This window comes from Xiphophorus maculatus, chromosome 17 (assembly GCF_002775205.1).
Source record: "Xiphophorus maculatus strain JP 163 A chromosome 17, X_maculatus-5.0-male, whole genome shotgun sequence".
NCBI classification, from domain to species: domain Eukaryota; kingdom Metazoa; phylum Chordata; class Actinopteri; order Cyprinodontiformes; family Poeciliidae; genus Xiphophorus; species Xiphophorus maculatus.
In genome coordinates this window covers 11,861,129-11,874,340 of record NC_036459.1, presented here as the reverse complement: position 1 = coordinate 11,874,340, position 13,212 = coordinate 11,861,129, and the positions used below count along the sequence as shown (strand labels likewise).

The 13,212-nt window shown below is 38.6% G+C and overlaps 2 protein-coding genes and 1 long non-coding RNA gene across 5 annotated transcripts in view; 1 reads left to right on the top strand and 2 right to left on the bottom strand.

The window, feature by feature from the left end:
- LOC102216647 (ataxin-7-like protein 1) overlaps window positions 1-163 on the bottom strand; it is a 31,082-nt gene extending 30,919 nt beyond the window's left edge. For both annotated transcript variants that reach the window (XM_023350369.1, XM_023350370.1), the window contains exon 1: window positions 18-163. In XM_023350369.1, coding sequence (XP_023206137.1) covers window positions 18-114 — 97 coding nt within the window. In that variant the 5' untranslated portion in view covers window positions 115-163. The remainder of the gene's footprint in view (window positions 1-17) is intronic.
- LOC111611841 lies at window positions 7-401 on the top strand. Its single transcript, XR_002754269.1, has 2 exons — window positions 7-62; window positions 202-401. It is a non-coding gene; the product is annotated as an uncharacterized LOC111611841 (long non-coding RNA).
- Window positions 402-2,656: 2,255 nt separating this feature from the next.
- LOC102232275 (synaptophysin-like protein 1) lies at window positions 2,657-10,704 on the bottom strand. 2 transcript variants are annotated; one of them, XM_023350373.1, is made up of 6 exons: window positions 10,534-10,704; window positions 10,214-10,414; window positions 5,284-5,402; window positions 4,532-4,736; window positions 4,233-4,424; window positions 2,657-4,057 (listed from the first exon to the last, which is right to left on the bottom strand). In XM_023350373.1, exons 2-6 carry the CDS (start codon window positions 10,283-10,285, stop codon window positions 3,926-3,928), a joined length of 720 nt encoding a protein of 239 aa, XP_023206141.1. In that variant the 5' UTR covers window positions 10,286-10,414; window positions 10,534-10,704; the 3' UTR covers window positions 2,657-3,925. The 2 variants fall into 2 exon arrangements, with proteins under 2 accessions (XP_023206141.1, XP_005799138.1); XM_005799081.3 differs by having other exon boundaries at window positions 10,214-10,356.
- Between the last annotated feature and the right edge of the window lie 2,508 nt (window positions 10,705-13,212).

Genomic DNA, 13,212 nt, shown 5'->3' with positions numbered 1-13,212 from the left:
CCGAGGCGCCAACTTACTATCAACAAAACGTAATTTAGTCGCACTGACGAAGGAAGACCAAGGTTCGCACAAAAAAGTATCCGGACTTGGTATTTGGCGATCCAGTGTCGCCATTGCTCTTCCTTCTTGTTGCTTTGCTGAGAGCCGTTTTTCCCCCCCCTCTCTCTCTCTCTCTCTCTCTCTCTCTCTCTTCGCACGCAGCAGGCGAAAAACGAAAGAACGAGATATGGTGACGTCGCCGTCGGAAGGTTTCGGCTAACGTCGGTCATTTCCGGCGGATCAAGCGGTCGAGTGACAAATGGGGAGCTACAGTACATGGGAGTTCAAAAGTTCACTGTGTTCGCTGGAACTACATGGGAAAAACAGTTATCAAGTAAAAACAAAACATTTTTAAAAATGAAGGTATGGAAAAGGACTTGATTTAATAAATTAATATTGCACAAATCATCTGTTAGATATTAAGATATTAGTTTGCTTTACTGTTGAATTGCTTAGGCTATACATGATATCAAAAAAGATTTGAAATGTTTAGAATAGTTGAATCTCTAAATCCACAATACTTGGCATTATTAGATAACTGCGGCATTTTCGACAATTAAGAAAAATATGCAATAAAAACCAAACAAGATTTCATTTAATTTTATTTAAATTCTATATAGCTGCCCTAAAAACGACTCCAGAATAATAGAGAACAAATGTAAACCATTAATGTTTAAAGAAAACACCAAGAATTATAAGGCCATCGTGACTTTCTAACACAATACAATAATATCCTATAAAGAAAAGTAGAAGTAAAGCAATATTTAATGTAAAGTATGATGGCATAAGCCTTATGATTTGGGGTAGCACTGTTCATGATAGCTTGTGTGTAGGATTAATAAAATTGCTAAAAAAAAATATGAACAATTCTTAAATAGTAGAACAAGAACTTATATCTTACATATGAATAAAAGCTGAAGGTTAGGAATAGCATCAAAGCACAGTCTGACTGGTGAAATGAACAATGAAAGCAATAACACAAACCCTAAAAAAATATATAAGTATATACATGAATAAAACACTCCTATCTATTTGGAGAAGCAAAGATAGAGGAAAGCTAATAAAACCAAACTCTGTTTAATTCTTTAAGTTTATTACATAACACAATAAAATCTAACAGTAGGAGCTAAATCATTACATCTGTGGATAAAAAATAGAGCAATATATAACTTCAGCACTGTTCAGCAAGTGGAGCTGATGACCCTACACTGCCCTCTTGTGGCAATGGGTAGAAACTGTTCTTCAAGTGCAAAGGCTGCTTTAGTCCGAGTAAAATAGTTGCAAAAAAAACAAAAAAACTTTTACTTAACGTTTAACATATTAATACAAGCCTTGTTTTCTATCAGCATCAATTTCGATACAGACAGGCTGACGATTGCTTGGAAATTACAGTTCTAATCGGGGGTCAGGAAATGACAATAATTAGTTTATGAAAGCCAGTTCCACACATTAGACGCAATATCTATAGATGGCTACGTTATCTTCTGCACTTAAAAACACATTTTCTGCAACATCCAGCTGTGGTGAAGCACAACGAGGGCTTCAGACACAGCCATCTATTTCTATCGATGACCACAATAAAAACAAAAAGTAAATAAAATAAATATGAAAAAAACACCTGGAGTGGTCATACAGTTCCTTAGAAGAGTATTCATATCCCTATTACCTTTTGTTACACCACAAACACAAATTTTAATTTACTTCATCTAGGTTTCATGTGAATGCAAACTAATGCATAACTTTAATGGAAGCAGATGAAAGATATGGCTGTATAATTAATCAATCCGTCTTCATCCACTGATCAGTGGTGGTGGACGCAATACTGGAAATGATGTGTTGTTATAACTCACATCAACTCTCACTAAGCTTTCATGAGAAGACGCCATTTCACACACAAAGCTCCTGGAAAGGCTTCAAGGTCTTTTCCATCAAAAATAGCACGCCAAAAATACTTTTCAACATGAAAACGATCCCAGTCAAGAGATCGGTCATGAGTCATTCAAGGATAAGATTCACATTATTAAGTAATGTGGTTAGTTGTACTAGGAGGTGCAACTAATCATAAAGTTATTCATACCATCTAGGTTTCTGTATTAGAGAAAGCAGCCATTGTGCACAGCCACTTTGGCTGTAGGCGTATCAAAACCCAAGACTCCAAGGCTCCTATTCTGTGAAGAGAGCAACACATTCTGGTTTGCACAGCACAAAGTCATAGTAACAGTTGTTTGCAGCTTGCAATAAGTCACATAGAGGAAACAAGCTGAAGAAGGTGAGACCATAAGTTAGCTTTCGAGTATAGGAGGGAAACTAAACCACTGAACACTCCATTGACGCATTATGGTAGTGGCAGCATCGTGCTGCGATGTTTTTCAGGATCAGGGAAGCTGGCCATGGTGGGGTTTCAATTAGAGGCTGCAAAAGACTTCATTTTGTGTCATGTCATTGAATTGGTTGTTTTACTGTTTACTTTTGAGAAGAGGTCTTTATGTCAAAAAGATGTCGACGTAAAACCTGGCATCGTCACGAAAGTTAAAAATGTTCTTAACACTTGTGCAACAAAACGGAAGGAGAAAGAGTGCATGTATAAAAGCAAACACGCCATCAGATACAAATTCAATTCAATTAAAAAAAAAAATCCATTCACTTTTATTGACAAATACAATGAAATGACGCAGGCCACATCCAAGAAAGCAGATATCTTTTCAACTATTCATTCGGATACATGAGGGAAACAAAAACATATTTTACTCAAGACAAAGTAAAGTACAAAAACATGTTTGGTGTCACATCAAGAATTAAGCAAATGGACAACAGATAACAATAAAATTAACTTTAACAAATAGTACTTTGGCAGAATGTCATGTATTTTGCAAAATATAAATGATGAAAATTGGAATATAATGAAAAAGATGTTATTACTACATTCTAAATGATTTCTTAGTTCTTTAATTGGTACCTTGGTTCCAACTCAACAGAGCATCTTTATCAGCCTCTCTGGTGTTTTTGGGCTTGTACTTAAAAAACTCACAATCATATTAAGCACCATAGAAGTAACCAGATTCCTGATATTTGAGTGACTGCGTCAAAGAACTTGACACAGTCATTTCTGAAGCTTGAAAGCAAACCATGAATGTGGCTAAATGTAGGGATCTGGTTAGTTTCACCAGGAGTTGCACTTACCACCGCCTGCCACTAGGTGGTGGTAAATGGTAAAGCATTTCAAAGAACATGAAAGAAAACACGTTTTGAGCTAAATGCGAACGAGCTTCAAGTAAAAACAGCAACAGAATTGTAAATATTTCACACAGATTTTATGACTAAATGTAATTTATATTTTTCTATTCATTTATTTATAACTAAACAATAGGGCATCCCATTTATTGGGAGCCCTAGAGAAAATGTGGGAAAAAAAGGCCTTAAGATAAAACTGTTTTATTTACAGATATTTTGTAATTCAACCATTGATTTGAATACATTTATTCAAAGGAAATCATTTGGGTGTCGCTTTAATTCCTCTACTGTACATTTAGCTTGCATGATGGTGTGAAGCCCACTTAAAAGGTAAAAATGTTTGATGCAAGTTAAATACAAGAAAGACCTTTTATTCTAAGTTGCAAGACTTTCCAAAGAAATATATGGAGAATGGGGATTTTATTATTTCAGGACCGTCATTGTGCAAGAAGTAAACCGATGTCAAGTCATTTAGGTTGCAAAATGCCAGTACGGCTTTGTGCAACGTTAGCACACGCAAAAAGCCTACCTATAACAGGTTCAAACAATCTCACCTCTATCAAGAACATTTTCTAGATATGTATAAAAGCTCAATACTTCATATATATTTGACTTTCCTTTCCTTCTTTTGCATAACAACAAGTGGGCACTGGTGTTAGATTGGCGCAGGAACCTGCTGTCTTCCAGATCCAGGTTGGGAGGAGAATTTCTGGGAGTGCCAGCGAGTCTCCTTGTAAACAAACCAGGCATTGCCGGCCCAAATGAACATGTTGAGATAGCCGAACACCTGCAAATGCACAAGCAGAACAAGAAAATGCGTAGATAAATCTAGAATATTAAGCTAGGTAAGAGATTGAAATGATCAGACTTGACTAATCATTTGCTCTACAACTAATCGACAGCTTCAGTTATTGATGACTGAAAGTAGTACAAACTAGCTGCTGGTATGCATTTCTTCTTACCACAGAGATGTTGAGCGTCCGCATGTTGGCGAAGTCCGTGACTTCACACGTGATGTTCCTTCCCTTACAAATAGCTAGCGTGCCACTAACTCCGTCAGTATCCGTGGCGTCCTTTACGTTCTGCAGACCCTTTGCCCAGGCAGATGAACAGACCAACCACAGGAAGGCCAGGATTGCTGTCATGATAAAGTCCTAGCAAAAAAAAAAAGCAAAAAAGTCAACCCTAGAGACACAAGATTTTCACAATACAATGCAAGATGTGGTCAGCCATTTAAATTTTGTTCAGTTTATTTACTCACAAAAATAGGCCCGAAGTCAGAGTCTTTGTAGACATGCATGTAGCCTAAGTAAACCAGCAGAGCTACCATGCTGTACAAGAAGCATACAACTCCGATGCCGACGAAGAACTCCGCGGCGGACGACGAGTCTCCCATCAGGTGCGTGGTAGTGACATTGTGATTACATATAGTGATGTTTCCATCGATGAGCAGGACCTGGCTCAGCCTGTCCATGACATAGAGGACAGCCAAAGAAACAAAAACATGTTTATTCAATATCTTTTGGATTGAATTTTTTTTTTTTTTTTTTACATATGCACTGCTAAGTGACCAAAACTGTCTGATTGGGACCATCCGTGATGAGAGTGACCGGTCAGAAACTCAAAAATAGACAGACTGGTTGCTCAAGCAATTAAAACTTTAACACTGGGGATAGAGGGAGGCTTTTTTTTAATGTCAGAATTAATTAATTTTGTCTGTTTTTAAATGGCAAAACATTGCTTTCCCATTGACTGCTGTTTCTCACACACACACACACACACACACACACAGTGTGACATCACCTCTGCTCCTAATATAAATAATGAATGAGCACTGATAACCAGAAGGTGAATTCTGTTATTTATAGATATTAAAAGACATCAGAATCAAATTAATATTAGCAGGGTTACAAAAAAAAAAATACAGAAATTGGAATTTGGCCACAAATCTCTAATCAATACATCTATGGCAGATTTCAAAAGCAGAAGCATCAATGTAACGAAGATTTATACCTAAACGGGTAGTGAAAGCTGGCATTGAGGGTTTCATTCATGCCACCACCGCAGAAGAGAGACACGACGTTCGTACCCGAGAATCCACCACAGCTTCCGAAAGCGAATATGGCCGTGAGCTGTGTGGACGAAAAACAGACACGCACATTAGGGACGCTGCTCATGCCAGCATCAGAAAATACAGTTAAATAATGACTAAACCAAAAAAAAAAACAAAAACAAACAAAAAAAATTGTTGATACTACTGGAATAAATTAACATATTGCAAGAGTAAAACCATATGTACATCCCTGCTGAAGATGCATAAATATCATTAACATAAAATCTGATTATTTTGTTATTCCCCAGTCGTACAATTTCACTCAGAAAAATGTCGATTACTCCAACTTTTATTTGGGTTAGTTCCTATTTTTGTCTGATACCTTTTTCTGTAAATTTCATTTCATATACAGATATTTTTCTTGGCTTTTTTATTTAAAATGTCCCAATATGTTCATGATGTAATTCACTCTGGCAAGTTTCTCAGAACCTCTGGAAGAGAAACAGGCCCACAGCATCACTGATCCTTCATCTTATTTAACAGTGAGCCACTTATCAATCTTTTGAATATTATTTATGTTTTTAAAAAAAAAAAAAAAAACAATGTCTGGTTATGTTGCTGCAATCAAAGCTACATTCACCCTACGCTTTTTACACAATATTAAAAGGGGTGCCAATAACACTGGACAGTTCCGCAGAGCTTTTGTTTTAAAAAAAACCGAGAAAAAACACAACATATTTGAAAATCCAAATATTTGAAACATTTTCTGCCAATGTGTTTTCACTTGAGCTCCCCTTCAGCCGTCAAATTCCTTTGCGCAGAAAAGCATCTGATTCAGTTTGCCGACCATGTGACACTAATTCTCCCCCCTTAAAACCAACAGAGACTAAATCCTTTTGTCTTCAGGGCGACTGCGACTCTGCCAAGGCCTTCCCGGAGTGCACAAACGATCACCATCAGAAGTCAAGCTCATTCGAAGCCCTGCTGGTATTATGTTACCCCACTACCAGTGATGATGACGACGCAGGGCGAAAATGTGCCAAAGTCAGTCCCCAGCCAGCGCACTGCTGGACTGGCGTAGTCTGTCAGCCTGAAACAGCGCGGCTCGTTGTTGGTGGAGGCAAGCCCAGAACGAGCAGAACGGGACGCGATCGAGTCGCTACGTTTCGCTGATGCTCCTTCACAAACGTTGCTCAGCTTTTACGCCTGGTGTAGCTTTTTATGTCGGAGGTAGTCAGACATCTTATACGCACTGACATCTTATACGCACTGTGAGGAAAAATGTGTCATGAGGGCGAGGTATATGTTTTTTTTTGTTACGGATGAGGATTAGAGCTGCTGAGAGGGAAAAAATAAAAAATCTGATTTTTATTTTCAAAATTCTGACTAATCTTAAAATCTTGACTTTAAACATGTTCAGTTGTCAGTTATGTTGTTGGTATGTGAAAATAATGACATGATGTCTTTTTTCCTCATTATAGGATTTATAAGTCTGCCCCAAATGAGTTTGGCAGATATGAGTTTTAAGACCATTTACCTGATGGTTTAGACAATTATGACTGTGAGAAAAGGAAAATAACTCTTGAGATTAAAGTCAGAATTTTCTTTGCATGTTACCGTACAAATAAAACCAAGTGTTATTCATCTTTACATTCTGATCATTTTTAAAAACTAAAGTATAAGTTAAAAAATGTTTTAATGTTTTTTTATATATATAAATTGCTAAAAGAGGAAATGTTAGTGGCCCTGAAGAAAATCATGTTAAAATATTTTTGCAGTAAAATAATAATGAAAAAAAAAAAATTACAACAATATCTAATTTGCCTAAGTTACTGCTACAAAGAAAGTCAGCAAAAGAGTTCTTATTATGGCTATCAAAACATAATCCACAACATGAATATATTGTTTCATTTTAATACATGAACTTCTACAACATATACTCATCCATTAAATGTATTTAAATCTCAAGTGCATCTGGAAAGTGTTCACAGCAATTTAATTTTCCCTCATTTCCTTATGTCACAGCCTTAGCTCCTAGTTGCATTAAATTGATCTCCGTCTTCAAAATTCTACACACAAATGCACCTCCGTGACAATGTGGGGAAAAAAGTTTGAGATTTTGCAAAGTTATTCAAAACGTAACCTTGAGAAATCACACATATGTAAGTATCCACAACCTTTGCCTTCAAGCTCAAAACTGAGCCGTTTCCACTGAAGTCAGAGGTGTTTGGTGTTTTGTGCCGGACTCTGTGTCTTCTGTGACAGAAGCAATAAACTGTTGTTTGACGCTGATGAAGGTGGAACTGTACCAAAAGACAAAGGACGAGTAAAGATGTCCATCCATCAGCCGATCTACTTTCCAACTCCTAACCTGTGCTCATAAGCCGCAGATAGCAAATTGGAAGACTGAGGTCATAAATGGAGTTATTTCGGGACACAGCGAGCAGTTTAGGATGAGGGAGTGCAGACTCGGTCTCCTCTGCATCGAAATCTTTGGAGGGAGTCCAGGCATCCGAGTCCCTTCCAACTCATCTCAGGGGAGATATATAGGAAAAACTGGAATGCCTGGGGCTGAACCCAGAATTTGTTTTAGGGTTGCCTGGAAATGCCATGATATTCCTACAATAAAACCAGTAGGATGTGGTTTGGGGGGAGGGGGAGAAAAAGACAACTGAAATAAACACTCAACTAAAAGTCATATTTTAATGATTTGAACAGCGAGTAGAACACCGTGTACGTCTCAGTAAAGCATTTGATTCTGCTCATCAGGAGATGCTGTTTAATAGACGACAACATTTAGGTTTGAGCGAGTGCGCTAAGGCAGGTCCAAATCTTGTAAGGAGTCCCCCAAAAACCCACGTTCACAGGTGAAGTTCACCTCTATGCAGATGATGTTATACTTTGTTCACTTGGACCTACATTGAGATAAGCCGCCTTTAAGCGGCCGTAGCTGAAACAGATGACATTGGGATTTCTACCCTAGAGGAAGACCTTATTAAGGCAACAACATGCTACGTGCTTTTGTCTCCCAGGGTTCATGTTAAGCATCCAGTAAAATCAGAAGGCGCGACCGGCATTTTGTTATGAAAAACAGGGTTCAGGTTCTAACTTTTAGCTTGCCCTGTAAGCCAGATCTTTTTCTTTTTTTTTTTTGCAAAATAGATGTTCATCTCCTTAACATCATAGGACTCATTAAATGAATGGAGGAAAGCCAACGTGGGCCACAGGTCTGACTTATCCCTAAAGTTTAGGTTGTTGTTTAACTAAAAGTTACAGAAAATTGTTGGAAGGCATTCACTGCATCAGGCAGGAAGTGGCTTTCATTAAAAGGACCAAAAGAATGTGGAAACGGTAACCTCGAGAAAGCTCTTTCAAAAAAAAAAAAAAAACCTCTTCATTTTTGTCTCATCAGCACAACCGACACACACACGCTCACACACACGCGCACTAAAAGTGCTTACATGCTCTCACCTTGCTATGCTTCACTCCAGATGTTTTCCCTTTCCGTCACTTCCTGTTTCGTTTTTTTTTTATCATTATTTTTTGGTCTACTCATGCTACTTTGCTTACTTGGGGAAACTCCGTCACAATTTACAACAACCAGGAAAAATCAAATGAGTTCTGTTGTCAACATCCCCAATAAGAAAAAGTCAAAGAAATTTGGCATCTAATCTGGGTGAGAATTTCAAATATGTACAAGATGTAAACAAACTGTAGTAAATGTAATAAAATACAAACAAAAGTATGATTTTGTTGTTGTTGTTTAGAAACCTTTTAAAACATGACCAACTCACATCAGAAAATCAATAGAGAGTTTTTTCATCTGTCAAATGGAATGAAGAGTGGAGACTTCTAACATTTCTTCAAATAAATACTGCTTCCTGTTTGCAGCTCGCAAATGATAACATCTGAGGAGGTTTCTGTGTTGAGGCCACATCAGTCACACACTAATCAGATTATTTTAGAGCCACTCAAAAACTTCACTTACAAATGTTATTAAGCCTCGTTCCTACTCATTCCTTTTCGATTTGCTTGCGATGGTGTTTCTTCTCTCGAACCAACACATAAAGAAAAACAGTCAAAGTTTGCTTCCTGGAAACAGGACAGTAAGATTTAGTGTTAAATTAAGATTTAGACATGTTTAGTTTTTTTTTTTCAAACCTGACCAGGTGTTGCACTGATCCGGCCTCCGAAAGTTCCCGGAAAAACCAACAAAGAAAAACATTTTGTGGGTATTTACTGACTGAATTAATCATTTTTGCTCCACACTTAGCATGAATAAGCAAATCCATTGTGTTAAATGAAGCTTATGTAAAGCAAACACACACTTCCACACACACACACACACACACACACCGCCTTGTCCTGAGTCAGATGACTGCTGCTTTGTGGTCCTCGGTGTGTGTGTGTGTGTGTGTAAATGTGGATATCATGAGAAAACAGAAAATATACCTGGATTCACTTAATGCTCGTCTGATTACTGGACCTTCTGCTCCTTTGGACAAAAGCCGACAGGTTTCTTGTACTTCAGAGCTGTTTTTCAGGGGGTAAATTATTGCTTAAATGAGTATTAATCTCTAACTGGGTTCTTGTAAGGCCTGCACTTTTATGCAAGGAGCAAATACAGCTTAACTAGACAAAAACTGGCTTCAACCTTCAGGTGCAAATTAGGCTTCAGTATGCGTGTTGTTCTTTTTTTTTTTTTTTTTTTTTGTATTTAAATTCGCAAAGTTGATCGGAATGAGCCAAACTGTTGGATCTCTGTGCATATTTAGGTGTTTTCAAAGGAACATATGAGCACCAAGGAGGGTCTCTGGACCTCCCTGTTCTATGAGGAAAAAAAAAAAAAAAAAAAAAAAAAAGATGAAACCAACGCGCAATCTGACTTACCCATTCAACCAGCTTAACGAAGCCGAGAGGCTCTTTGAGGGGCGACAAGTTGAGTCGAAATCCGGTCATCATGATTAAGCCGTTTTCCGCCCAAATCTTCACCTAGTTTTTGCCTCTAAACTGTAGGGTGGATGATGATCCAGCTGAAAGGGGAAAAAGTGGGAGTTCCTTGAACAGAGTGACGTGGTTGTGTTCCTGACGCTGCAAGAAATGACCGCTTCGGTTTATTTAACGCAACTTTTTTTTTTCCCCCTCCCCCCTCAATCAAGCTTCTGCCCCAAAAGTGGGGAGGAAAATGCGAAACACGAGGATCCACTTACCTAAAATGCAGCTTGATGCGTGTTGGGAGTTTTTTTTTTTTTTTTTTTAATGACACGTGTTGCTGGAGCCGATCCTTTGTTCATGCGCGAACTTCTTTCAGCGGGCGAGCTCTGCTTGCTGGGCGATGCGCTCAAGATGTGGCGGATGCGGCGCGTAAAAGTGTGCCAAACTTCACCCTCGACGCGCTGCGTGCGTGGGATTTGGTTACAGGAAATCGACGCCGCCACATGCAAAACAACAACAAACCAAAAAAAAAAAAAAAAAGTGAAAGTTTTTTTTTTTGTTTTTTTCTCGTTTTCTTCTCCAAAATAGTAAAAAAAAAAAAAAAAAAAAAAAACGAGAAAACGCATCGGTGACTGAAAATATACCGCAGCTGCAGCTTTCGAGCGCGGCTGGGCATTTACCGCAGAAAGCCCATGCAAACTACGAACTGAAGATTCAGTTCCGTTCGCAGAGGTAGGAGAAGACCAGCCACCCAGTTCCCGTTCAGGAGATGGTAAGAAATACATGGAGCCTGCCCCCCTTAACCTCCTCCTCGCTGAGGTTGCAGTCTTTGGTCATATGATCCAAATGGACACGCAACAGTTCCTTGACATTGAAAAAAAACCCAACAAAGTATCAAAAGGGCCATATCTGACCCACACCATACACCGTCTGAGATCCACTGAAAATCTGTCTCCGCAACAATCATCTGCTGCACGCTACAAATGTGGAGTGGTGTGAAGGAAGCTATAAAATGTCCCCCATAAAGTTTGAGGTAAGATGAAACCTTAAGTGAGATTCTTGGCCCACACGTGAGGCAAAAAAAAAAAATAAAAATCCAGCAGTGGATATATTTCCTTGAATCCTCTGTGGTGGCAGCATCATGCTGTGGGAATGCTTTTCTAGAGAAGCAATGTTCGAACCTATAGGTCAACCCGAAGTTTGATTTTCAAAATCTTTCCTTCGGAAATGCAACTGAATTCGGAGTTCTGACTTGGAGGTCAAATCAGAGCAGCCCGAATTCTGTGTCCAATATGGCTGCCACACGACTTTCCCTAGCACCTCTTTTGGTTGCCTCTTTTTTTTTTTTACACTAATTGTACTTAAAAGGTCGCACACCTTTTCTGGTCATGTTTCTTTAACGACTGAAGACAGAGTGAGAGAAACATGCTGCCGTTGGGTAGGGTCAGTAACATGCTTCGTGAGTTTCAACTAGGACAGAAGTCAGTGACGGTGAATTTCTCTTGCCATTGTCCCAAAACCAATTCAGGTTCCTGAATTGGTTTCCACATGTTGTGAAATAGAGATTGTGCAGTGCTTGTGCATGTCATTGAGTTATGCAAACTGGTAAGAAGTGCTAATAAACAGTTATACATTCAACTGTCATTGGATTGTCAGTCATACAGGATTGCGACATAGTAACTCAGAAATTCGACTGGCAGAGTCAAAATGTAACAGCTCTGCTGACTGAGGGTTGGGTTAAGGTTCATTAAGGAAAATTACATTTCTTGTGAAAATCTCAAAGGCTGCATGTTTACGTCAATAACTCTCAGATTAGGGGATATGATTCAGTGTATTACTAGTGCTAAAAAATTTTTTTGTAATGACTCAATTTGTAATGACGGAAATGCATGTTGTTGTTTTTTTTGATTAGTTGAAAAAGATACAAAACCATAGCATTGGTTAGCATGCTAAATAAGAGCCTTTAATTTAAAACTTCAGCGTTTTTCATGGAAACGATGTGTGATCCACGTTGTGTTTTTGCAAACACAAGCATTGAACGAAATTACTGGACGAAGGTCATTGTGCTACTGGAGCAACACGGACAGCAGGGTGCTTCTGCAGTGAAGACCTCACCTGGCATCACCAAGGGGTCTGGTGTCTGCGTACTTCTCATCCAGGAACGTTTTGCACTAGAATTCCTACAGATGACTAGAATCAGTCAACGTCATCTGACTTCTCCTTCGTAAAGTTATTTTAGCTGTTTGTGTGCTCCATGACTAGGAACTGTCAAGACCCCCCAACACATTTACAATGCTAACCATCTCAGATAGAACATCAATATTTGCTAATTATCTCTAAACCAAGTATTCAAAACAAAACCACGTAATCAGCCGGTGAGGAGAATCAAACAATTTTCAGCTTCATCAGGCGGTGACTCAGTTGAACACATTGTAGCTTCAGCAGCTACGGGTTTGTAATGAGCGGTGGAAATTGTCAGCGGAGGAGAAAGGCTGAAAATGAACCATTTGAGTGTCTGGGAAATAAAGGGTGAAAGATTTGGCCAGAAAAGCCGACAAAGAAACAAAGGAAAATCCAGACAAAGGTTTTTTAGTAAAACCAGGGTCCAGAACTTTGTCTAAGAAGCACTGAGCAGCTGGACAAGTTGAGTTGCAGCTTCTGTTTAGACTAGATGTTATTTCATTGAATTACAGTTTATATTAGTGTACGCGTTATTATGCGCTATTTGTTCATTCTTCTTTTAGAATGCTGTTCAAGAAACCCATAAAAGGAGTCAAACGTGCTCACTTGAACATCTGCAGCTGACAACAAAGTCAGTGAATTACGTTCCAGTCAAATGTACATAGAACATTTAGAACGTTACCGAGACTCACTCAGATGAAACTGCAGAGGACGCTGCAGTAGCTATGCAAGGATGTAATAATATTTAGAGTTGGCAAATGAATATGGAGGTG